This window comes from Leptosomus discolor, chromosome 9 (genome assembly GCF_034619465.1).
Source record: "Leptosomus discolor isolate bLepDis1 chromosome 9, bLepDis1.hap2, whole genome shotgun sequence".
Classification (NCBI taxonomy): domain Eukaryota; kingdom Metazoa; phylum Chordata; class Aves; order Leptosomiformes; family Leptosomidae; genus Leptosomus; species Leptosomus discolor.
The window spans coordinates 12254565-12277516 of NC_141399.1; the positions used below are offsets into that span (position 1 = coordinate 12254565).

General features: G+C 50.8%; 1 protein-coding gene across 1 annotated transcript in view; it reads right to left on the reverse strand.

Annotated features, from left to right (window-relative positions):
* The window catches only part of CHST13 (carbohydrate sulfotransferase 13), a 32094-nt gene extending 15430 nt beyond the window's left edge, over nucleotides 1-16664 (reverse strand). Inside the window, exon 1 of the mRNA XM_086470206.1 lies at nucleotides 16571-16664. Within this exon, the coding sequence (XP_086326332.1) occupies nucleotides 16571-16664 (94 nt within the window). The remainder of the gene's footprint in view (nucleotides 1-16570) is intronic.
* Between the last annotated feature and the right edge of the window lie 6288 nt (nucleotides 16665-22952).

A 22952-nucleotide genomic window follows, 5' to 3' on the forward strand; every position in this document is an offset into this window, starting at 1 on the left:
ATGAAGGGTATTTAATTTCTCTTACCATTACAAGACTGCTGCTATGAGTTTGTATAAAGCACTTCCCCAACAGCACCCACACAACATGGTGGCTGGAAAACGCGTACCTGCTCACTTTGGGGCTGAGCAACAGGTCATTGGAAGTTTTGGCTCAGGTGGTGGAACACACCCTTGTTTAGCGGTCCTGCTGAATCAGCCAAACACAGGATCATGCCCTGAGACGCCCCATTACCGACAGCCCAGCCTGACAGGACTGCTCCCCATGGGAAGGGAAGCTGTGAAAACACTCCAGTTGGAGCTTCATGTAGTCCTGACTTAACGCTGTTTCATTCAGCAGAAATTAAACCAACCGAGTGACTTGAACTTGGCTGGCTGCATCAGACAGAACCCAGTCCCAGCAGCGCGGGGATGCCTGAAAGCTTAGCTCAGGCTTTTTTCCCACCGCTACACATTTTCTACCATCCCCCCTAGCCCTTTTGAAACAGCCAAACCAAATAACTACACCCCCCACCTCCCCTCACCTCCCAGCACTTAGAAACTGCAGAAGGCTAAACAGAGATGCGTTGCAAGGAGGTTACCCACAAAGCTAAGGGAAAAACCACAAACAAAAGCAGCTCGGAGGCAAACCTGCGCGGGGCAAGACAGGACGTGCACATGAGGAGGTTTACACAGAGAATAGCCCACATACAACAGACACAATGAGCTACAGGAGTGAAAGACAAATCTTCTCTCCCATCAGCTTGGAAGGATGAACCCGCACACATTTGCATATGGGAGAAGGTGGTTTTGCAGCATCACAGGCACCAGGGGCACCTAGAAGTGATGTTTCAGCCACCATGACAAAGTACCACTTCAGGGCCAGATGTGGGAGGGGTGCAGAAGAGGGATGAAGGCTGCACAATGGTCCACCCTCTTCTTCTTCTCCAGTACCTGCCTAAAACATGTCCCATTTCTGTGGAGCTGAGGGAGTGGTCCTACCAGACCCTATCACACAGACCTTCCTCTCCTGGAAATCTCCCCCTTTTCCACAAGTGACTCTTGGCTTTCTGGGAACCTACTTATGGCCAACTCCAAGCAGCCACAGATGGGTCCTGAAGGGTGATGGGGCACCCCATCCCCAGCACCCATTTTCAGCCCACATCTCTGCTGACAAAGCACCCCCAGTAACTCCTTCCCAACCACGTTCCTCAGAAGAGGTACCACAGGCAGTGACTTCTTACTTCTAAGGAGGCACAGCTGTACTAACCTCTTAGACAAGGGAAAGGAGAACTTTCCAACCTCCTTCCACCAAATGCACATGCTCCACAGCTACTGTCCCCCGGGACAAACCCTTCTGCAGCATTTACAGCCCCAAACCACACAGGTCCTATACACACAGAGATCTGAAGGTATCTGGGATCCCCTGACCACACCACTACAAGGTGTGCATGGGCAAGATGTCCAAGATGACTTCCTCTGGGAAGGAGATGAAAGGAGGTGTTGCCCCCTAAAAATAATACCTTCATTTGCAGCAATCACCACCTTGCAGCTTTTCCAGAGTCCCAGGACTGTGTAGCACAACTCGATGGTAATGGCAGCCAGGCTCCCTGGCACTAAGGACAGTCTCTCTTTAGCCAAGAAACACACTCTAAAGAGGGGACAATGAGTCACTGTTTTACATGGGATAATTTGATGGACCACACCGCCTTTGACAGGAAAAATCATTCACTCTTCTCGGGATGTGCCCTGTTGGCTGGAAGGCAGTGGCCCATGGGCAAGAGAGGGACAAGGGGGTGTGATGCCTCCAGGAAATATTAATCCAGGGTGTGGACAAAGATCCTAAGATATTCTCTACGGAAAGCGATGGACGGGAAGAGCCATGCAGAGGGGTGAGTACATGTCCTGCTCTCGTTCCAGCCAGACAGGGAACGGCCGAGCCTGCCAGAAGCAGCAGTGGTTGTGGTGAATGTCTGGGAGTGGAAATGTACAGCCTCAGTGAACTGAAGAGGGACCAAAAGTCCAAGCACACCTGCCTCCATCTGTGCCTGAGATCCCTGATGTCTGTACACAGTTGTGTGCTCTCTGGGACCCTGTGTCTGGGGCTCATGGTACAGGAATGCCTCTGCCACGCTGCGTCGGGGGACCGAGTGGCAGCAGAGCTGCATCATCTCTCTGGCTGATATTGGCACTTACAACACCCACAAATGACTCCCAGGACAGGTCCCTCACACAGAGAAATCTGAGGGCAGATGGACAGGCATATGGACAGCCCAGCAGTCCTGGGTGTATCAAATGCACTCACACGGTTTCCAGCCTGCTGGCAAAAGGCAGACGGGTGCTCCCTGCTTCCTCCGTGTGGGGTTGCAGCGCCCCTTGTTCATGACCGTCACCTACCCATACACATTTCCATGTTCACCGGCTCATGCCAGATGCAATAAACCTCAGACAGCAGATAGGGGGCATTGGCCTCCAGCGCAAAGTGCCACTGGCACTAAGTGCCACCAGACTTCAGGTTTCTCTGTCTGGATCCAGCTCAACACAGACACATTGACTTTCACAGGAAAATGCCTCAGCCTGGCCTCTCAAATGCTGTGGCAACCTCTGTAGGAGAGACAATGCCACTGTGCCAAGGAATGACGGCAGACGCCTCCCGAACGGCTGGTGAGACAGCGGCAGCAGCCTTGCAGCTGACCTGACTCCCTTCCTAACTGCAGTCTCCTGCTGACTGTCCCCCTTTGTCACCGACTTTTCAGTGTCCTCTCTTCTAGCTCAAATGTGTCCTGACCAAGATCCTAACCAAGAATCACACATGAAGAGGGCCTTCTGACAGGTCACACATGGGGCTGGTATCACCATTACAACAGAAATGTGACAATAAGACCCATTTCACATCACCACCCCCTCCTCCACTGAAAGGATCCGGAAAATACCTCTCCAATGGGTAGCTTCTTCATTCTCACTCCTCAGGGTCTGCTATGCCTTTGGCACAGACCATGGCTGGAAACAAGGCACTGGGCAAGATCAGTCACTGCCACACCACAGCCTATGCGCCCCATTCAACACCATGTGGGACACGGGATGGGAGGGGGGCAGCGGTCCAATATTCAGAGCTATTTGGATTTTTCTCCAAACCACTAAAAAGAGAGACCTCTGCTGAAAGCACTCCAAAGAAATATGGCAAGCACTGCTGACAACGTAATCTCCACTGACCATTTCCATTAATCCTCTCACAGATTTAGCAGGAACTGGAAGGCATGGCGCTGACTTTTCACCATCCGAGGTGTGCAAGTGCTCCCAGGGGCTGCAAAGCTAACGTGACCCTGGACACGGCTCCCCGCCAGCGCCCTTCAAGAGGCACTTCCCAGAAGGCTGCTGGAGCACTTGCGTGTCAAAAGAGACAATGGACTTGTGTACATTTTGCTTCTCATGCCTGGATGACAAACCCAGCCCACAGAGCTTCGTTTGTGCAGTGCAAACTCAGCACTCTGCAGCTAACGCTGGAGCTGAGAGACGATTTAGCATTAATGTGTTTGCAGCCAACTCCGGCTTCCATATGCTGTACACAACTGCTCAGACAGCAGCCACAAAGGCGGCTGGGAGGTTTGAGGGGGTGTCGTCAGATGTATGTATTTTTTTAAGCTGCTACAAAAAGAACATTAAACTCCTGACGTGAGATCGGGTCTGAACATCCTGCACTAGTGCAGATTTCTATTGCGTGTCACACACTATGCAGGAAAATAATTATCTTTCTAACTTTACTTTCTGTCTTTTTTTTTTTTCCCTAACAGGAGACTGCCCAGCCTTTAACAACTGCTGGGAACAGACTCCTGAAACCTGAAATCCCTGGTCCACCCAGGCTTCAGCCAGATGACTCCTGTTTAGGGAGTGCTGACCATACCCAAGCCAGCACGGGGACTGGCAGCCACCGGTTCCAGAAGCAACTGTGATTCAGAGATCTGGCTGCTGGACATGCTTTAAAACCACTTGAGAATTACTCTTGATGCTCAGGATCCTAGGAAGAAGTTATTGCCATTACCATTAGGAAGATAATAAAATTACATATGGAAGCTCCTTGTTGTCTGTAAAGCCTCATGAAAGCTCTTTCCTCTTTTGACTCCTGCTTTCCCACACAGCTTACTTTGCCTTTGTTTCTGAAGGTAGTTTTTCTTCATTTCTTGCTGATGGCACCTCTTGGACCATCACAGTGTCACCAGCTATACCCAGGCACAAGGGTCGGTACAGCTGGCCCTTGGCTGTGTGGCTCCGTCCTCCCCAGAGATGAGGATGGCTCAGGCTCTGTTTTTCAAGGAAAGCTTTCTTATTCCAATTTAGTCAACTTGAGTCAAGGACCAGCCAGGGAAACTCTAATCAAGTGATGGAAAAGGGTGACAGCTATAGGATTAGCTCACAATAAATCATGCAGAGAGGGAAAGAAAGAATCCAGCTGTTTCAAGCAACCTGCCAAATGCCACAGCATCGTCTGTGGGGAGCAGAGCAGGAACAGAGCCAACAGCAGCTGATCTGGACACTTTGTCCCATTCAGTGGTTCCTTCTAAACCCTCATGTCTCCTCGGTGGCAGGAGGCTCTGGTCACCTGGCACCAGCCTGAGGCTGATGTCAGGAAGGTTTAATAGAAGGATCACAGGTATTTGAGGTGGGGGGATGTATTTCGCTGGTGCAACGTGCCTAGCTCCTGCTGTCAAGGACTATGGCTATAGGAAAGAGAAAATTAACAGTATCCAGCAAGAATATGGCCTCTGTGAGAAAATAAAATACCTGTGCATAAGTACTATGCAACCTTCTGTTTTCAAATGGTTAATTCCTCCTACAAGCCAAGCTAGAAGCTATCCAAGAGCAATTTCTCTTCCCCATTATGCCTGTCACTCTCCTGGCCCCAGCTGGCTGCTTGCATATATAATGCAAGCCTGGACTGCCAGCATTTCCATTCCTTGTCAATAAACTCCTCCTTTCCAGTCTGCTGCTCAACAGGAATTGCAGCAGAAGGGCTTGCGCTGGCAGTGCCAAGGCACAGATCCCTGCCGGGATGCACAGAGGCTGATTTTCAACTGGCAAGGCTGCACCAGAGACCCACCTCTCCCCTGCACACCCGCACACTGCGGTGGTGTCCATACCCCTGCAGGCTCCTATCGCTGGGCAGGCTCAGGCAAGGCACTGCTGCGGAAAGCTCTTGGGCTCAGGCAGCAGCATGGATCTAGCAAGCCAAGAGCCCATCTGCACCAGCCTGCTGCCTTCTGCTCAGCTGCTGAGGCCACAGCAGGCCAGGGTGCGAGGGGACCAGGCTGGACTTGCTCAAAACCTGCCCGCAGTCAGGTCTGGTTCAGGCAGATGCTGTTTGTGCCCTCTGCACATAGGCTACCTGCACACACACAAGAAAAAGAAGTCTCTCTAACGTATGGCTCAATGACTTGCCTGCTGAATACGTTTCAAGCTATCTTGTCAGCTCCACGCATCTGGAATTGATGAAAGCCTCATCAAACGATCTTGGAAAAAACGCACACTTAGCAAATCCTTCCCAACACAGCCACTCCCTCCCCGGCTTTGCTTCATGGCTCTCGCCCCTCTGCTCTTGGCAGAGGCAGCTGAGGGTCTGTGTCCTGCCTTCCTAAATGACAACAGGTCATTAACCTGTGAGACTCACTGCCACAAGATACAGAGCAAGAGGCTTTACAACGTGTTGAAGAGATGCATGAGCTTGCAGAGGAGGTCAGGAGCTAATTACAGCCTGCTACAGACTAGGGAGAACCATCTCCAGCACATAACTACTCATCACATATCTCCCTGTGCCTACTTTTGCTGCATTTAGAAGTGGGCATTGCCTGAGACCACCAAAGAGCCCTGTTTCCCCAGCCAGCACATTTAACAGAGAATACAAACATCTCCAGTGACATTGCAGCACTGAGACCCCATAGATCCAACATCACTGGTAGCAACTTGTCTGAGTGGTTGATGGATTTATCTCCCTGTCGCCAGTCAAGCCCTGAGAATGGCTGTGAGCAGCAGGTGCTCTGAAGACACCTCTTTCCTTTTTAGAGGGAATGAGTAAGGTCTAATGGAGACCTCAGGAAGAAGGGATCTGGGAGTCTTGCACCTACACCGCCCCAGCAGCGGCTGTTCACGGGCAGTTGAAGCAAAACTCCACCAGCATCAAGTCAGCCTTGTCTGATTCTCACAGTGCCTGTGTCTGCTGATCGTAGTAAGCTAAAGGGAAATCAATCTCTCTGATACTGCCAGGAGTAAACTTGGAAAAGACCCAGCTGTGAATATGGTACCCCTGCACCCTTGACAAAAGGAACTGTAGATGTGTGCAGGACTGAACTTGCCACTTCCTATGTCGTGGAGAAACATGACTGTGCAGAGAGGCTCCCTGTGGCAAGGGGAGGGGGGCAGAGCCGCGTGCTTGCAGGGCATTACAGTAAGAACAGGGATGGGGAACTGCTGAGGAGCTTCTGACCTCCAATCAGGTTGTGCTAATTTCCCAGGTCCCCTTGAAGGAAGCCCTCTGGAACAGGGGAGCCAGCCCCAGAGACACCCACACCCAGGGGCTCCAAACAAACCTCACCTTTGAACCTCATGTCAATATTGCCCGTCTTCCTGCAAGGTCAGTAATTCACGGCCCAGAGCAGTGAAGCAACATCTGGCCAGAGAGCAGGCTTGGATCGGGTTTCTCGTTAGCGGTGAGGCTGCAAATCCACAGAGAGAGCAGCGCTCCCAGAGAGACCACTCCAAGGGACGGCCCAAACCCGCTGCTGCTGCTCCCTCCCCGGGGCTGGGAAAGCAGCCAGGAGATGGAGGGCTATTAATCAAGTGGCATTTACAAAGAGAAGAATAAGCTGTGAGCAGTGCTGTGACAAGTGGCCAGGACTCAAGGCCCCAGTGTCCCTCTACACCACAGAGGTGACAAAGGACGGGAAGAGACCCACTGGCCATGCCATGCCCTGTGCACTGCTGTGCAGGTCCAAAATGTTCAACAGCCCATCTCCATGCACACACATACCACGCCTAGAGTTGCCAGCACCCACCCATCTGCTGTGCCCAGGCTAGGGGCTTGCTGATCTGCCACTTGAGCCAGTACGGAGACAGTGCCACCTCCAGAAGACACTTTTTGGGGAGAAAGCAACTTCAAGTCTAGCTGGATAACGCTCTAGGACAGTCTATGAAAATTAAGTCCCATTATGAAAAAGCAGGGTCTCACCAGCATGTGGTGCTTCTTCAGCACAGCAGGTCTCAGCATCTGTGCTCAGCCATGGTTTGTTTACGTGGCCACACAACCGACTCATCCAAGCACGACACCAGACTCGGATCTGGGGCAGTGTGGTTTGCAGCATCTCCCAGCTGTGGAAACAGCTTCGCAATGTGACACACCACCACGAGGGTTCAGTGATGGCAATCAGGCAAAGCAGCACTGCTGGGAACACTGAATGCGTTTGTCTGTCATTGCTCCAATGCATCAGGGAGGATGATTGATAAGGTGGAGGGAAAGCAGGACATTCTAACAGAGATGGAGGCAAACAGGGCTTGAAGGAGCCAGGCTGGGCTGTCCACAGCATTGGGAATGGCTGGTGCTTGGAGAGCCCAGCTGTAGGTCAGGAAGTTCTTGCCCCTGCACAGGGAAGGACCGGAGACTGCATGGGGTGGTGTATGCAACTGGGACAGGAAAAGCAGGCAGGCGTTGGATCCACATGCACTCAGCCACCAGACCCTCAACCATTTTTAATACTGAACGGTGATTTTCATCTCAGCACAGAGCTGTCAAAGGATGTGGGTTATGTGGCCAGGCTTTCCTGCATGGGTAGATGGTGACGAGCCACCTCAGTTGCAGACGTAGCTGCTGAACCCAAGGGTGTCAGAGCTGCTGCAGTACTAACCAGCAGGGAGAAAAACTTTCTTCTCCCAGGAAAGACCAACTCCCAGCTCTTCCCAGCCAAATTCCCATCAGTCTGCCTGCCCAAAAATTTACAACTGTTTTATCTAATCAAAGATCATCCAAATATTAAGAGCTCAGAGGCACTGTGGAGAAAACAGGAACAGTCAGGCCAGCCAGCCTGTTCCTCTTCCAGGCTGCAGGAATTCCCCACCGGCTGGCTCAAGGCTGGACACCTCCATGCCCTCCATGCTAAACCTGCTCAGTGCCACCCCAGCAAGCTAAAGGGAATGGATTTGTGCAAGTTGAATAGATTTTGAATCCCTTCTCCGAGGCACAAGGAAGGTCTGGTCTATCTAGAAACAAAATTCAGGCTTTTGCAGATCTTTGCTTCTGAGCCTTCAAAAGGTGGGAGCTGGAAAGGCAGGGATCTTCAGAAAGCATATTCAACCCAGCCACCCCAGAAAGGACTGCTGCAAAGGGCCTGGGAAAAATGAAACCTGCTCGAAAGAATTCAAAAGAAATGTTGCGGAGAGCTTAGCTTCCCTCACACTAACCTCTCCACCAGCAAGCCACCATAAAGATGTCCCCGCATCCACAGGTCCTGCCAGGCTGGGTGGGTCAACAGAATAGCGCCAGGTTCAAGATGGATTTCCAATGGCATGGCCTGGGTCCAGCTCCCACACAGGGCTCTCACACAGCCATTCACCAACTTTTCATACTGAAAGGCCATTCTTTAGGCAGCAGCCCAGGGCGAGTCACAGCAATGCTTGGGGCTGATGCTGAGACGTATTTGCCAACTGCAGGGGAGCGTGTGGGCACGGGGCAGTGTGGTGTTTGCTTTTTGCAATTGCTGTCCTGTCTGCGGGGCTCAGACTGGAAGAGCTCTTCAGGGCACTACCGTACTCTGCCAGATTCAGACCAGAGAGAGGGGAGCAGAAATGTGAGGCCTGTTAAATGCTGGGGTGACAGCTGAGGATATTAGCCACTGTGGGTTCATCTGGCTACTGGGTCTCCTTGGCTTGCTCGGCTCCAATGCGGAGGGGAGCAGGCACTGGTGGCTGCTGAAACTAACCGTGCTGCCTCCTGTAAAGTCTGTAGATGTCCCAGTGCCTGGCTGGTGCTGCTGCAGCCCCTGTTTGCTGACCAGCCAGCACACCACAGCTCCTGACACCACGAGGGTTGCAGTGGCAATGTTGGGACACTTTTGCACAAGACTTGAGTCACGCTGAGCCACTTCTTGCACTCTGTTCTTCGTCTCTCCTTTCCTTCCCCGTTCTCATACATGCTGCGTGCTCCCTCAGGGCATCACACTCTCCTTCCAACACAATAAACGAAGCATCATCTTTGCTCCCAGCTCATTAAAACCATAAGAGAAACAAAATCAAACCACACATCCCAGTGTTACCTCCTATGCTGGGTGACCTCCTGTGAAGGACATGCAGAAAGAGCAGGCCACCCAGCTCCTGGGGATACAGAGACACTCTTTCTTCCCACCTTTGCCCATGTAGGGCTTTGACTTAGGCAGATTTTGGCTTCCCAGTGGAAGCCACAAGCAATTGGGAAATGGAGAAGAGAGCGAGTCTAGGATGCAGAGGAGACATTTGGGAATTGAACGCTATTTATCAGAGCTCTACAACTGATTTTACTGGATAATTTACTGGAATTACATGGGGTGCAAACCTGCAACAGAGCAAAAACTGGGCTAGCCAGAATAAACCATGACAGCCAGCCATGAAGCAAGGATCCCGGCATCTGGAGGTGAGCATCAGGGAAGGGAGACATCCCAACAGGGCAGCAGCATGTGCAGGATGCATTTAGCAATACCTCCCACCATCCAGCCCTCTTAGAAGGATTTTACTGCCAAGGAGGCAGTGCTATTTGAGGAAGGGAAAAATTAAAAGATCCATGTGAAAAGTGGGGAAATCACAGAGGGCTTGTAGTTGAATATAGACCTGTCCCAAAGCTGCAGATCCAGACAGGAGACAGAGACAAGGTGCCCCAGCTTACAGCAGTGCAAGCTCCACAGCTGCAGGTACATGTATGGGAGAGAAAAGACCGGTCTGAACTGGACAGCAAAGGCTACAAATATGGGGTTCAACTCTCCACTGACACCAGTCACTCCACTCCATCCATGAATGATTTTACTGAGGAAAAAAAAAACACCCCCAGCTCTTAAGGTAGTTCCATTTGAACCTGTTCTCAGCATCAGGGCAAGCCATGCAGCAAAGGCAGGACCTTTTTAACATTCTGTGATTCCGTGACCTAGGCACGGCGATGTTCATCCCAGGCCTTTCAGGCCACCAAAGCTACTTGGTGAGATGTTCCCCCGTCTCAGACTGCTAATAGCCTTTAGTTGCCTTTTAACAAAGAAGGTTTTGGGCATTTGCCCAGCTGTGCCTCAAAGCCTCAATGTGAAACATCCCCCCTTTGGCCCCACAGAGGTATTTGGGGAGTTAAGCCCTTCTTTGGGTACTCAGTTCTGAGGGGGTGTAATGGAAGTTAAGCACCTAATGCCTTTGTAGTTTCTTGGCTTCTGATAGCGAGTCCTGGGAAAGACAGCTGTGTTTGCACTGGGATTAAGATGGAAGGTTTGTCATGCCCTCCGTTCAGATGCCTGTGGGAAGTAAGGACTAAGAAAGAAAATCCAGCACGCAATAAACCCCAGCACCCCCAGGAGTGCCCTGACTGCTGAGTGAGCACTCGCCTCCCAGCCTCAGACCTGACTGATGATCACCAGAAGGTCCTTCCCGCACCAACACAGGCAAAGGTCCTACTGCTCCCAGAAGATGTTTTTGTGGCGTCCTTTTTGCAGGATAAATAGGAGTGTTGGGGCTCTGGGAGTGGGGACAAAGCAGAAAGCACAGGTGCAACGTGCTGTCAGAGAGAAACAGCTGGCTGGGATGCCAGAGGGATGAGGGGCCAGCAAAAGCTTGATCCACCTGGCAGAGCCACCAAGACATGAATCTCTCCTGCAGGCACAGAGCTAATTCCCAGTGTGTTGAGCCCCTTCCTTACCCCTCCCAAACCTCCCTCATATTTCAGAGATTCTCAAGGAACTGTAGAAAGCCAAGAAAGAGTAGAGAAAGGATTCTTCATTAAAAGCCTGGCCCTCAGGAACAGATGGGCTTCATGACTGCCCCGATATCAGCCTTGGACCAAGCAGATTTTTCTAACACAACAGGTCATGGTTACAGCATTTCACGTCTTCTTCAAACACGACAGATCTGAGGGCTTTCCAGCCTGTGTTGCCCAATGCCTCAGCTGACAAACGTCACTGTACTTTGAGCACTGGCTCCTTGAAGGGCAGCGGCTCCATCCCGGGCGTCACAGCACCGTCACTGGGAATCTGAGCTGGGCAAAATTGCCCCATGACAAAAGCAAACAAAACAAAACAGAAAAAACAACACCATCTCAGGGGACGTCTTAGATTTCACATCCCTGCCCATGTCTGCAGCATTAGCCAGGGTGAAGGTAGCATAGCCCTTGTTATCTGGAAGGCTGAGGACATGTGTCAGCCAGCTGCAAACGTGACCCAGTCTCTGAAAGCCTTCGCTGGCCAAACCACACTCACGTCCCAAGGCAGCGCCTGAATTTCAGTCTGAAAATACCTTTAAACAATGGGGAGGAACTAAGGTCTAAAATAGGCTCCTTCCTGTTCTGAAAAAAAAAAATCCCTGGTTTGTAAGGGTCTGCTAATATCTAAGTGTGTAAGTATCTCCATGCAGGTGAGGTGTAGCTGCACTTGTAGCTTCAGGGATCAGGGCTCAGTCAAATCACTTACAAACTCTATATTCTCTATCAGTCTATAATCTCTATAATTTCCCCCCCCCTGAAGGGACAAATCTTTAGGCATGAGGATGGAACTGACTGAGAGTTCACAAGAGCAACCACAGACTTTGGATGCATAGCTCAGAAAACTTGAAAGGCCAGATTTGCAATGATCAGAAGCAAGAGCTTCTCCAGGACCTGCTCTTGCCAAGAGATGCTGGGCTGGGCAACAGAAACCATCCCAAAGTTGGCACAGAGTGGTGACAACGGGTATCTTCCATATCCACCTTGGCTGCTAACCACACCAAAATGATGAGGAACAGTTTCCTTCCTGTGATATTTGCTACGTGTGGTGGTGCGGCTTCTGGAATTGCTGCTCATCCTCCTGTAACAGCCCAATCCTCCTCTCTCAGGCTGGTGAAGTGGTACCTCCACTCCAGGGGTGGTTGGAGGAGGCTTTGCTCTATCAGTGCCCAGAGTAGATACAAGTGGTTGATGTAGGAGCAGATAAGGATGGAAAGAGGGATCTTGCCACTTCCCTGCTCGCAAACCCTTCTGGAGCAGTGTCACAACCTTGGCACTACTATGATCCTGGTTCTGGTATCTCCTGTTGAGAAAGAGTCAGATGGAAGGCTGAGTGTGTCTAACTCGCAAAGCCCTGTGGAAGTCCAACAACTCATGCTGACAGCAGGTTGTGGAAGAAAATGGGGAGTGCAGAAGCCAGCGTTAAGCAAGTGCTGCTAAAAAGATGTAAGAAGCAATAGCTGGATGCTGCAGTTGGACAGAACCAGGGCAGAAATTAAGCATCATTTCGAGATTGAGGATTTTTCCTTCTTTCTTATTAGAGAACGTGATATTATTAGAGTGCTGGAACAAACTAGAAACAACAGGAAGCAGAGCACTCCCCATCCCGCAGGCTGTCTCTGTGCAGGGTCTGCTTTTGTCTCCCCCAGTCACCTCCAGCACGCACAAGTCACTGGACTGGACACGGGAATGATGGGGCGAGAACAGAATGGCCCGGCTCTTATGCAAGGGTCTCTTGGGATCAGACTGAATGACCTCATCCTCCCTCCTTGCCTCAGGCTTCCAAGGATGCCTCTTCCTCAAAACGCTTCTGAGATTGCAAGGGCTGGGTTTTTATGCAAATAATACTGGTCAGAGATAGAAGCCTTGAGAGGGGGAAGGTTATGTAAAATGCTTTGCATAGCACCCAATCACCTCTCATTAGGAAATACGCTCTTTTGGGTTGAAGGAGCTGCTTATTAACTGCTTAGGAGACTACAAGTTCCTGCACACATCCCTCTGGCCCCTCACTAGCAGCCTGAAAACTGCCAGCTCTTTGGACGTCAGTACAATTTGCCTACTCACAGTTTCCCTAAAACACCTACCATTGGGGTGGCCTCACGGCACCTTTAATTAAGGTCTGCAGAAACTGCAGAAGAACGCAGGGCTCTACCACCTGCCACTCACCTCCCTCTACCTCCTTCAGACACTCTCCCTTCCCTCTACCCCACATCTGTGCTAGCATAGTCATCCCTAGCTCCCCCACTGTGCAGTTCTCCGGAGAACAGCAGTGACCAAAGCTTTGATGTAGACAAGGATCAGCAGCCTCCAGCATTTACCCCTGTGCCAGTCTAGATACGCTATGACCGGAGTTAGATGAAACAACGGTCTGAGAGCCCCACTGCTTATTCCCACCTTCTCTACGCAGAAAATGTAGGGTGTGCAGAAGTCAGCATAGCCACCACTAACGATGCACCGTCCCTGGAGGAGACAGCAGAGGAAGATCAACTCAGAAGATGGATGACAATTACGCCAAGGCCAGGTGGGATCTCCTGGATGGCTGTGGGTTGACACCAGTACAACCAAGCTCCCCCGACGGACCAAGCTGAGATCACGCGAGGTTTGCCCAGGAGTTGAGTGTACCTGCCTGTACCACCAGTCCAGATGCAGAAGGGCCTGAAGATGATGAAAGACGTCTGCTCCAGCCAAACCCCATCAGTACCCGCTGCCCCTGGCCACCCACGTGTCTGTGAGCCTGGAGTGAGACAGCTGAAGGCCAACAGGACAGACAAGTCATCACTGTCCCAAAGCGAGCAGGGGACAGTCCATGTGCTTCAGCTGCAGCCCACAGCCAGGGACAAGGACTATACCCTCCATGGCTGCCCACTGGTACAGCCAGCCGCAAGTAAAGCCAGAGCAAAGCAACTGGGGATATGAAGACAATGCACACTCAAACCCACACGTGGATGCTCTCCCTGAGGAGCACCGAGACTTGTCTCACCTCTCCTGAGCACCAGTGAGGTTGGCAAACACACCCGAGCCCATTTCTGCCTCCAGGAGGTACAATGAGGGATTCTGCCACCAACTTCAGTACAAACAAATTCAGCCCAGCACCAAAATAACCAACTCAGCGGCATTTAGGAGCAGAGTTATTTCAGCACATGCTGGTGTGTGGGTGTTCTGAGGGCAGAACAAGAAAGCCTTATTTCAGCACAGCCATGGAGTTAAGCACAAACCGCTCCAGCGCATAACTGCCCAGATGGAGTTAAAAGTGGAAAATGCAACCGGTGGAGTTAATTCCTGCTCCCTGAGCTGCGTGAGGCATTAGCAACTCTCAAACGTTTCTGGTTGTATCGTCTTTCCTCCCATGTTGTCCTGGTCAGAGGATGGTTTGGTCTCTATGGGCTGTTAGCAAGGATTAATTCAGCATGCTACACGCAATGGACTGTGGGTGGCCCAGGAAAGGCGACCTGCTGAATCCTGCTAAAGATGCAGAAAAGGATCTGACTGCTCCTGGGGAAACTCATAGCACTGCTGCTTTTTCTAGCATTTTTCTTCATTATTATACAGAAACCAAATGACACTAGACAACTAGAACTCCAAATAACCTCAAGGCAACCATCACTTTAAAGATGACATTTTTGTCTGCAAATTGTTTACCTGCTATTGTAACTTGTAACTTCTAAAAATCAAGTAACTGGCCTCAGTTTGCTTTCCCTTGGGATCAAAAAAAAAAAAAAAAAAAAAGAAAAGAAAAAGAAAAGCAATTTTTAGCTTGCTGCTTTTCTGTATTTGGTAATGATCTTTCCTCTGCTAGTGTGAGTTTTTCACAGAACTAAAGAGGAAAGGGAAAACCGTAAACTGAAAAACAATAAGGGAAAGAAATGGCACAAAAATGAAGGCTGGACCCAGGGATACAACTATGTGGCTAGAAAATCATCAGTTTTTAAAGAACATGAATATCGCTTTAGTTCACCTCTTTTGTGAACCTTAAGGGGCAAATCAGCAGAGGGTCTTCACCACCCTCGCAAATGGGCTTCCACTGAGCGACAAATGCCGTCAGTTTCCACCAGGTCAAGATCCCTACCCCAGACCTATCACCATCTACACGATCTTTCAAAAATCACACTTGCCCCATATCAAGGCAACCGCTTTGCAGCCTACTACGTGTGTTGCATTTCCCAAAGCCACAGCTGGCCAGCGCCTCTCAAGGGAGCGTTCCAGAGCCAAAATCGCCCAAACGCCTTGTGAGATGCCATCGCCATTACCGTCACCTGGTTTGCTCTGACCTGACGGGAACTCCGTGTGAAACGGTGTTGAGATCATGCAAGGGATTAAAGTCAAGTAAGCACAGAGAGTTCTGCTGACTCAGACATGCAGAAGTCTCCTTTTGAAAACCAGAGTCCTGAAAAGAGCCACATTTTCCAGTCAAATACTAGAAAGCGAATCCAATGTAGAACGCAATCGTCTCCCTATTAGGAGCCTGGGAGCTTAGAGCCGATTCAGTGCTGCACTTTTTACTGAACAGTCTCAATACTAAAATAAGACGCATATATCATTTCTTTTTAAAAAAAAAAAAGTTACTAAGGAATACAATACTGATTGTGGTCTTCTGGGATTACTGAATTCATGTAACGAAGTTCACATGCTCTTCTAGAAATAACAAATGCTTGCCAAAACCCAACTCCTTTTCAATCTTATTCAGCCAACAAGTTAAGCCTTTTTTCATTTTTAGGAAAAAACACTTTAAAGTGATGGAACAGCCCCTAGAAAAGGAAAACCACGTTTTCTTTAGTCCACACTGATAAAATTCCACTAACATTTCAATCAAATCAGTCTTCGGAATTTTAAGATGTAACTTTAAAGGCCCCACTGATGGATTGCTGCTATAATCAGAAAACATTAGTACATTGTTAAAACTACAGGAATTACCCAACAACGTCTCTTAGGAAAGAAGAGCTAATTTCCCCAACAGAGCAGAAAGCAGGCAGGGAAATAAATAACCCCTCCAGTACAAAACTGTTTTTATTTTAGTTCTGTTATTACTGAATTGTTTCCCAATGTGGAAGGTATTTCTAAGAGCACACACTAAAGACGTCCCTTGAGCAACTCAACCAGGCTCCCCAGGAGTTTTGGCGGCCGGGGGTGTGAAACAGGCACTTGCGGAACGGAGCAGCTCCTCTGGTCTCTCCTAACCCCAGCACGGCCGCAGAGGGATCGCACGAAGTTGTGCAGAGTTTCATGCCCCTCTTCCACTGAACGCGGGGACACCGCGCGGGGCGGTCACCCCACCGAAGCTCGCTTTAAAAATGAAACGTGAACTGCACCCCACGCCGGCTGCGCTGGGGCGGCACGGCGCTCGCACGTCGCACGCAAACCCAACGGCGAAGTTCACTGCTCCGGGCCGAGAAACGTGCAACCCCCGGGCGAGTTCACCGGCTGACCCCAACTTACGCTCCCCCTCTGCGCCAGACCGGCTCCCACCGACACCGAAGCGACCCGAGGGGCTGACCGCCGTGCCCGGCCCCCCGGCCCCGTCCCGCGGCGCCCGCACCCCTCCCCCGCCCCCGCGCCCCGGCCGGGCCCTCCGGGGGTCCCGCCGAGAGCGCCGGCACCCCTCGCCGAGCCGCGGCGCCGGCGCCGCGGCGGACCCACCTGGGTTGAGGCCGCTCTGGAAGTAGAAGACGACCAGCAGGAACGAGCCGAGGCAGGCGGCCAGCGCCAGCCGCGGCGCCCGGCTCCGCCGCATCCTCCGCCGCGGCTCGGCGGGGCAGCGCAGCGCAGCGCCCCGCGGCCAGGGCCCGCCGAGCCCCCGCCGGCCCCGCGCCGCCCCGGGCGCCGCTCCGCGCCCCGCCCCGCCCCGCGCCGCGGCCGCCGCCGCCTCGCCTCGCCTCGCCCCGCCGCCGCCGGCAGGAAGTGACACCGGAGCGGCTCAGCCGCGGGAAGGGGAACTTCGCCCCCCGAGAGCCCCGCGGCGCCGGGGCTGGCGCTCGGCGCCCGGCGGCCGCGGCGCGGCTCGTCCCATCCAGCCCCGCCGAGCGGCGGGGGCGGGGGGGGGGGGGGGGGGGCAGCCGCGGCGGGGCCGGGGGTCGCGGTCCTGGAGGGGTTTCCTCGCCCGGGGCTGCGGCCGCTCCCCGCCAGCGCTCGAGAGTCCGCGCTTCCCGACCGAACTCCCGAGACGGATTTGAAACTCCTCGCAGGGGAAGAGAGAGTTACTGATGCGCTGGCAGGGCTGGGGAGTTTCCTGGTGACTTTTCTCGGCACGTTCAGTACTTCGTAAGCATCACAAAGTTTCGTGGCTTTAAAATATACTTCTTTTTTTTTGTTGTTGTTGTGTTTTGTTTTTTTCCTTTTGGCTAACCCCCTGGCCCTGCAGACTCCAACTGAAAGCAATAATGCCTCTAATTCTAACTCCAGCCATGAAGTTATATAGGAGGAGGACATCGTTTTCTATTCATCACTGCATGCTTTTGGAAAGCAAGAGCGCAAAGCTCTCTTACCGCGTCCTCTAACCTCCAGGCTCTGTAATTGCAGGCAAAACAAGCTCTGGGCTTCTGTTGCCCCAGTTTGGAAATAGCAGCAATGCTGCAGCTGACCCACCTCTGTAAAACACTCAGGATCTACTCAAAGGCCACTTGCCAAACTAGAGCTGGATTCCCAATGAAAACAGTCAATCACTGCTTCTCTCTTCGTCCCCAAAATACTTAGCTTCAAGAAAAAGAGGACAGCTCAAGGAGGAGCCACTGAGAATGACGAAGAAAGCCTGGGTGCCTGCACATGCTGGGCTTCATTCTGCCCTCATTTAGGGCAGGGTAAACCAGGAGGAGGAATTCGTTGCAGTGAAGGAAGCTGGAATGAAATAAGAACCCTAGCAGCATCTTGCAGGCCAAGTTGAGCTATGACCATGAAATTACACAGCTCTCTAAAGTCCCTGTTGGATGATCTAGAGAGAGGCAATAGAAATGAGACCACAACTGGGACCCTAATGTACCTCCCTGCAAGGACACACCAGTGTCTGCAGTAACCAGTTGGAAAGACAACCTCAGCTCCTGAGCCCTGTGCCCATCTGATGTGTGCAGGAAGGGACTGTAACCCCTGCCACTGGGGACCAAGACAGACAGTGCTAGGGGAGGGCTGCTGGCTGCTGGCTGGGAATGGCTCTGCAGATGCAGCTCGCTCCCTGTTGCAAGTGGTGCAGCAATTTTGGCTCCCTTGGTGAGTGTGCAAAGAGCTGGGATCTGCCTGACATGCAAAATTGGGCTGAGGGACCCCAGGGCCAAAGGGGCCATCTGAGCCCAGGTGGGGAGGAGGGGCTGGTGTGTGTGAATATATTTTAATGCCTGCTTACAGGCATTACCCTCATAATGGGGATGCACTACCAAGTGAGACCTCCCTTTATTTTTGTTTCTGAGGAGACTTCCAACAACCTCAGAGTGGAATAAAGACTTACAGGTTTTGTTAGCATTAGGAGAGACCAGAGCGGTTCTCTGGGTGTCCACTACAGCAAAAGGGACACCTGTGCTTCTGTCCTTGAACCTCTCAAGGGAACAGTGTGAGGTTCAGAGACTGAAGGCATATCTGGCCTGTGCAGTGGGCACCCCCTTCCACTAGCTTTCCAGGAGCTGAAAGGTGCACTCAGCCAGTTGGTGAGTTTTTCACTATTTGCATCTCCCGGTACTGAGACACCAGAAAATCTAGCCCAAGGCTCTCGGAGGAGCGAAGGAAAATAATCATCCTTTTAGCCCAACTTCCCTGGGTTCAGCAGGAGAAGTAAAAACAGTAGAAGTGACTAAAGTTCACCCATAGTTGGACATTCCCTTAGAAGAAAATACAGTAAAACATCCCAAATGAAACTCAGACACTGACCTGTTGAGTCCTGCTGACTGCTGTCTGTATTTCATACCCAGAGGGCAGGGCCAGGGCCATCTGTGATCACACCAGATATGCAAGACTGGTCTTCCAACAGTCCGAAGTGAACGTGCTGTTCAGATCCACCGGGCTAGAAGTGGAAGCACGCCATGAAGATTTCATAGGATTCCTTTGTGAACTCAGCTGCAAATATGATAATCTCCAATGCTAAAACACCCTTTTTAGAAGGTTGAACACATTTTCAAGGGGGAAAAGGTACATTATGGTAAGAGCCATCAGGTGGCAATGGCACCAGCTGCTGGGAGGTCAGGCCTTTCCTGTTGCCTGTTTCTGTGCATCTGAGAAACCTCCCTGGTCCCACATGCCGATGTCTTGTACCATCCCCCTTCCCCTGCAGCCCCACCACACAGAAAAGAAAGAGCAACCCCAGCCTGTGAGGCAGACAACAGTGGCTAGTGCTTAACGGAGAAGAAAGGTCACCCCAGAAGTGTAGAAGGGCAGAGGATTAAACTCAAGCTCTCAGACTCCCAAAGTATTATCTCAAACCCATTTCTAAGGGAATCATCAGATTCAGCCTGCACTGGAGAATGCAGACTCCCTCCCCAGGCACCACTGGTGACCAGAGAACAACTGAGGCACAAAGCACACTTGAAAATATGGCTGCTCAGAGGCACACGTGAAATGAGTGTGTCAGTTTTCTGCAGGCAAGCCCTGAGGCTGGCTCTCTTAATCTGACGCTTTGCCAGGTTAATTGGAAGAATTGAGAAATGAACATTTGCTAGAGAATGGCAATAGCTCCTTTCCTGCCAGGCTGTGAACTCCACATGGATGGGCCACTCTGCTCCCTGTCTGCACAGTGCCTTGCACCGTGGGGTTCAGACCATGGCTGGAGCTATTTATGACTGTAAAGGCAGTATTGATAACCAAGAATAATGGCCAAAAGGCACTAATAAACACAGCATGGAGGAAAATTTTTTGTTATTTCTGAGGCCTGGAACTGCATCTGACTTGCAGGTGAAGAGGGAGTGCTTTTTGCCTGCAGAAAGATGCTGTGCCTTTGATGCACTGCATGCTTGATTCCCTCCCTGCTCATTAGTGGTGCTTGTTACTGTCTTCTCAGCAGGTTTCTCCCAAATGCCTTGCTGTTTCCCAGGACCTTGGTGCCACTGAGTGAGATTAACCCCAAGCTTTGGTCTGGTGACCATGTTGAATGGAAATTAAACAGCAGCTAGTTTCAGCTGGGAAGCGAGGAATCTGTTGAACTCCTCCCCAAGTCCTGGTTTCCAGCTAACTGTGAAAAGGAGCCTTTCTAGGCGGTATTTTGATTTTGCACCCAGTTACTCAATTCTGGAGCCTGAATGCCACAGAAACAGTTTACCCTAGCCTCATGCTGGTGAGACCTCCATCTGCTGGTGGCCAGGCACCAGTGCACACTGCCTGTGCTGCCAGAGCCCCCGAATTTTAGCAAGCTAGCAAAGGGTTGGGCAGATATGTCAGGAATTATACACTGATGCAGTACAGATGTTCTTCAGAGACCTGGGGAAGCTACTCGCAGAGGTGGCCGTGAGTTATCTCCTCTCGGTTTTCTAAGAAATTCATTAGACATCACCCTGCCTCCAAGATTTCTACGGGCCCCAGTGTATCCCGATACTCAATGCTTTGTTTTAAATTTTACATACCAGCTGAGAGGGACCTTGCAAAGCCCCAGCTCATCCCCTGCTTGAGCAGATGAGTGTGCAGTTTGCTCTGAACATTTCCCCTACAGGGACCCATGATGGTCTTGCCAAGCAATCCCTTCCGGCTCTGCAAACCCTCACAATAGCCATAGTTCAAAGCAGCAGAGAATCACACTGGGGTGGACTTTTCACCATTAAGTGCTGGAGTAAATATTTGCAGGATCAGTATATAAGAGAAACAGGTTGGATAAAAGGTAGGCTTTACATTAAATATCTGTGGAGAGGTAACTGGAGAATTAAAAGTATATGTAATAAAACAAGCTCTTTTAAATTTACGGCCAGATTTTGCCAGTTGTTCATACAATGATGAAGCCTTGAGAGATCTCCTTGGTCTCAGGGGGACAGGGCAGGGAATAAGCAGATGATCCCAAAGACACTCTACACCCTGGGCAATCCCACTGATTTGGTGGATATGACAGCATATGTTGCCTAAAGTTAAGCAGGTTCATACACCTTGTGAGTAAAAAGGTACTAAGGGTTAGGATAGTGCAAACAGCATCTGGTCCTGACTAGTTAGTATTGTAACCTGGCTAATTCCATAGCTTGCCTACCTTTCTGTTCTCAAACAAAACACTGATAACTTCCCAGAGATCCTTTTGCAATTATCTCCTAGGGAAATCTCCCTAGAGATGAAGAAAATAAAAACTGGGCTCTCGCTTCTCATTGTGAAGCGCTGGCCTCTGTCAAAACAGAGTTCTGGAGATCATCCCTTTAACTTTCTTGCTGCCACAATTTAAAAAAAAAAGCGTAGCAGCTGTTTTCTTTTAAAAGCACCAGTGGTGATGCGAGTAAACCAAATTACAGGTTCTGAGGACTGCTCTCTGCCTGCAACGCTTGCATCTACTGGAAATGCTGTTGATATGATGGAAACTCCCATCAACCATTTTATTCAGTGGTGGCAACTAGGGACCGTGTTTGCCTTTTGTACCAGGCATTTATATTTCATTAGTTTATATACTGTTACCAGCTGGGAGCTTGTTCTCTGCTGATGTCTGATTTAGAGGCTCGCATGAGGAAGGGATGTGATTTACAGATACACACTGGAAAGCCAATTGCCCTTGATCTTAGCACAGCGTTGGGAACTGCAGTTACTTCTGACAGCAAGAGCAGCAAACCTGTCAAGCCTCCCACTAGGAGTGTGAGACTCACTCCTGCGGTCGATGTTTGCTTTGTGCTCTGCTATTTCTTGCACATTCACAGCAGAAAGCCGTGGCCTTTCTCCTTGCTGCCCGAAGCACAGTCTGCAGCTGGTCAGCTCTGTCTGCCGTCCCTGTAACAACTACAAGCAGGGCTATACAAAGAGGGGGCTGCAGTGATGCTGCTGCATGGCTGAGGTGGGAGCCAACTAATGACCTTTCTGCTCAAGGGAACCCTGTAAAGCCCTGAAACAAGCTACTGCTACGGTCCTGCCCATCGTATGTCAGCGCACAGCAGACGACTCAATACATAGCTTCTCCTGCACTGCAAGGAAACACAGTTCAGAGGGATGAGATGGGGAGAAGTAATTTTTCTACTCTGTCACATAGATCTTGTGTACTCAGTGCTCTTTTTTGCAGTCTGATTGTGGTGGCAGGGAAAGAGAAGTCTGAGCATTTCAAGCACAAATAGGTCTTGCATGGAAAACGTGTTTCAAGTTTTCCTCTCTAGGTGGGAATTTCTCCCTCTCATTCCTTAAGATGTTGCCTCCTCCAAGGAAGAGCTGTGTCTGCAACATCATGAGGGCTCTTAAGGGAATGGTAAAAACTCCTGAAACAGGACTCATAGGGTCTTACTTGGCTCACAAACACCTAATTCAGAGCAGGTACGTTGCCAGACTTTCCACAGGACCCAATTTACCTTCTCTTGAAGATTTCTCAGAATTAGATCCCACTAAATATTCATTATTTAGTAATAATATTCTCTGTCTCATTCTTACCTTGTGCTACAAATCCCAACACATAACACCAAATCCTGTTGTGGGGAAAACCCCTATAGTTATATACCCGAATCCCTCAGGACAGGATGGGCTATCAAAGGCCCAAGCCTGTAAGTTTTTGAACAGGTGGAGGAGCCTGACTGCATCCTATGCCTTGCTGCATCACCTCACAGCACAGCACAGCAATATTTAGGTCCCTGGGGGATTACGAGCACTGCCCTACTGCTGGAGTTTGGGATTAAAAACCAGTCATGACCAGTGTTCCCCAAAGAAAACAGGCCCTTCTGATGATGGCCAGATCCATGCTGGGACTGGGACATCACTCTCTGGGGATGCGATGCTTCCTCTGGTAGCAATGACTGGGCTCAGACTGGTGAATATAGATGCCACACCGTGCCAGCATGTTGTAGCTGGGGACTCTGGTGGCACTAGCGGTGGAGAGCATCAACATAAACAACAGCCAGGCAGCCTGCCTTTGGGAGCTGCTGTTAGCTTCTAGGAAAGCAGAGACTGCACA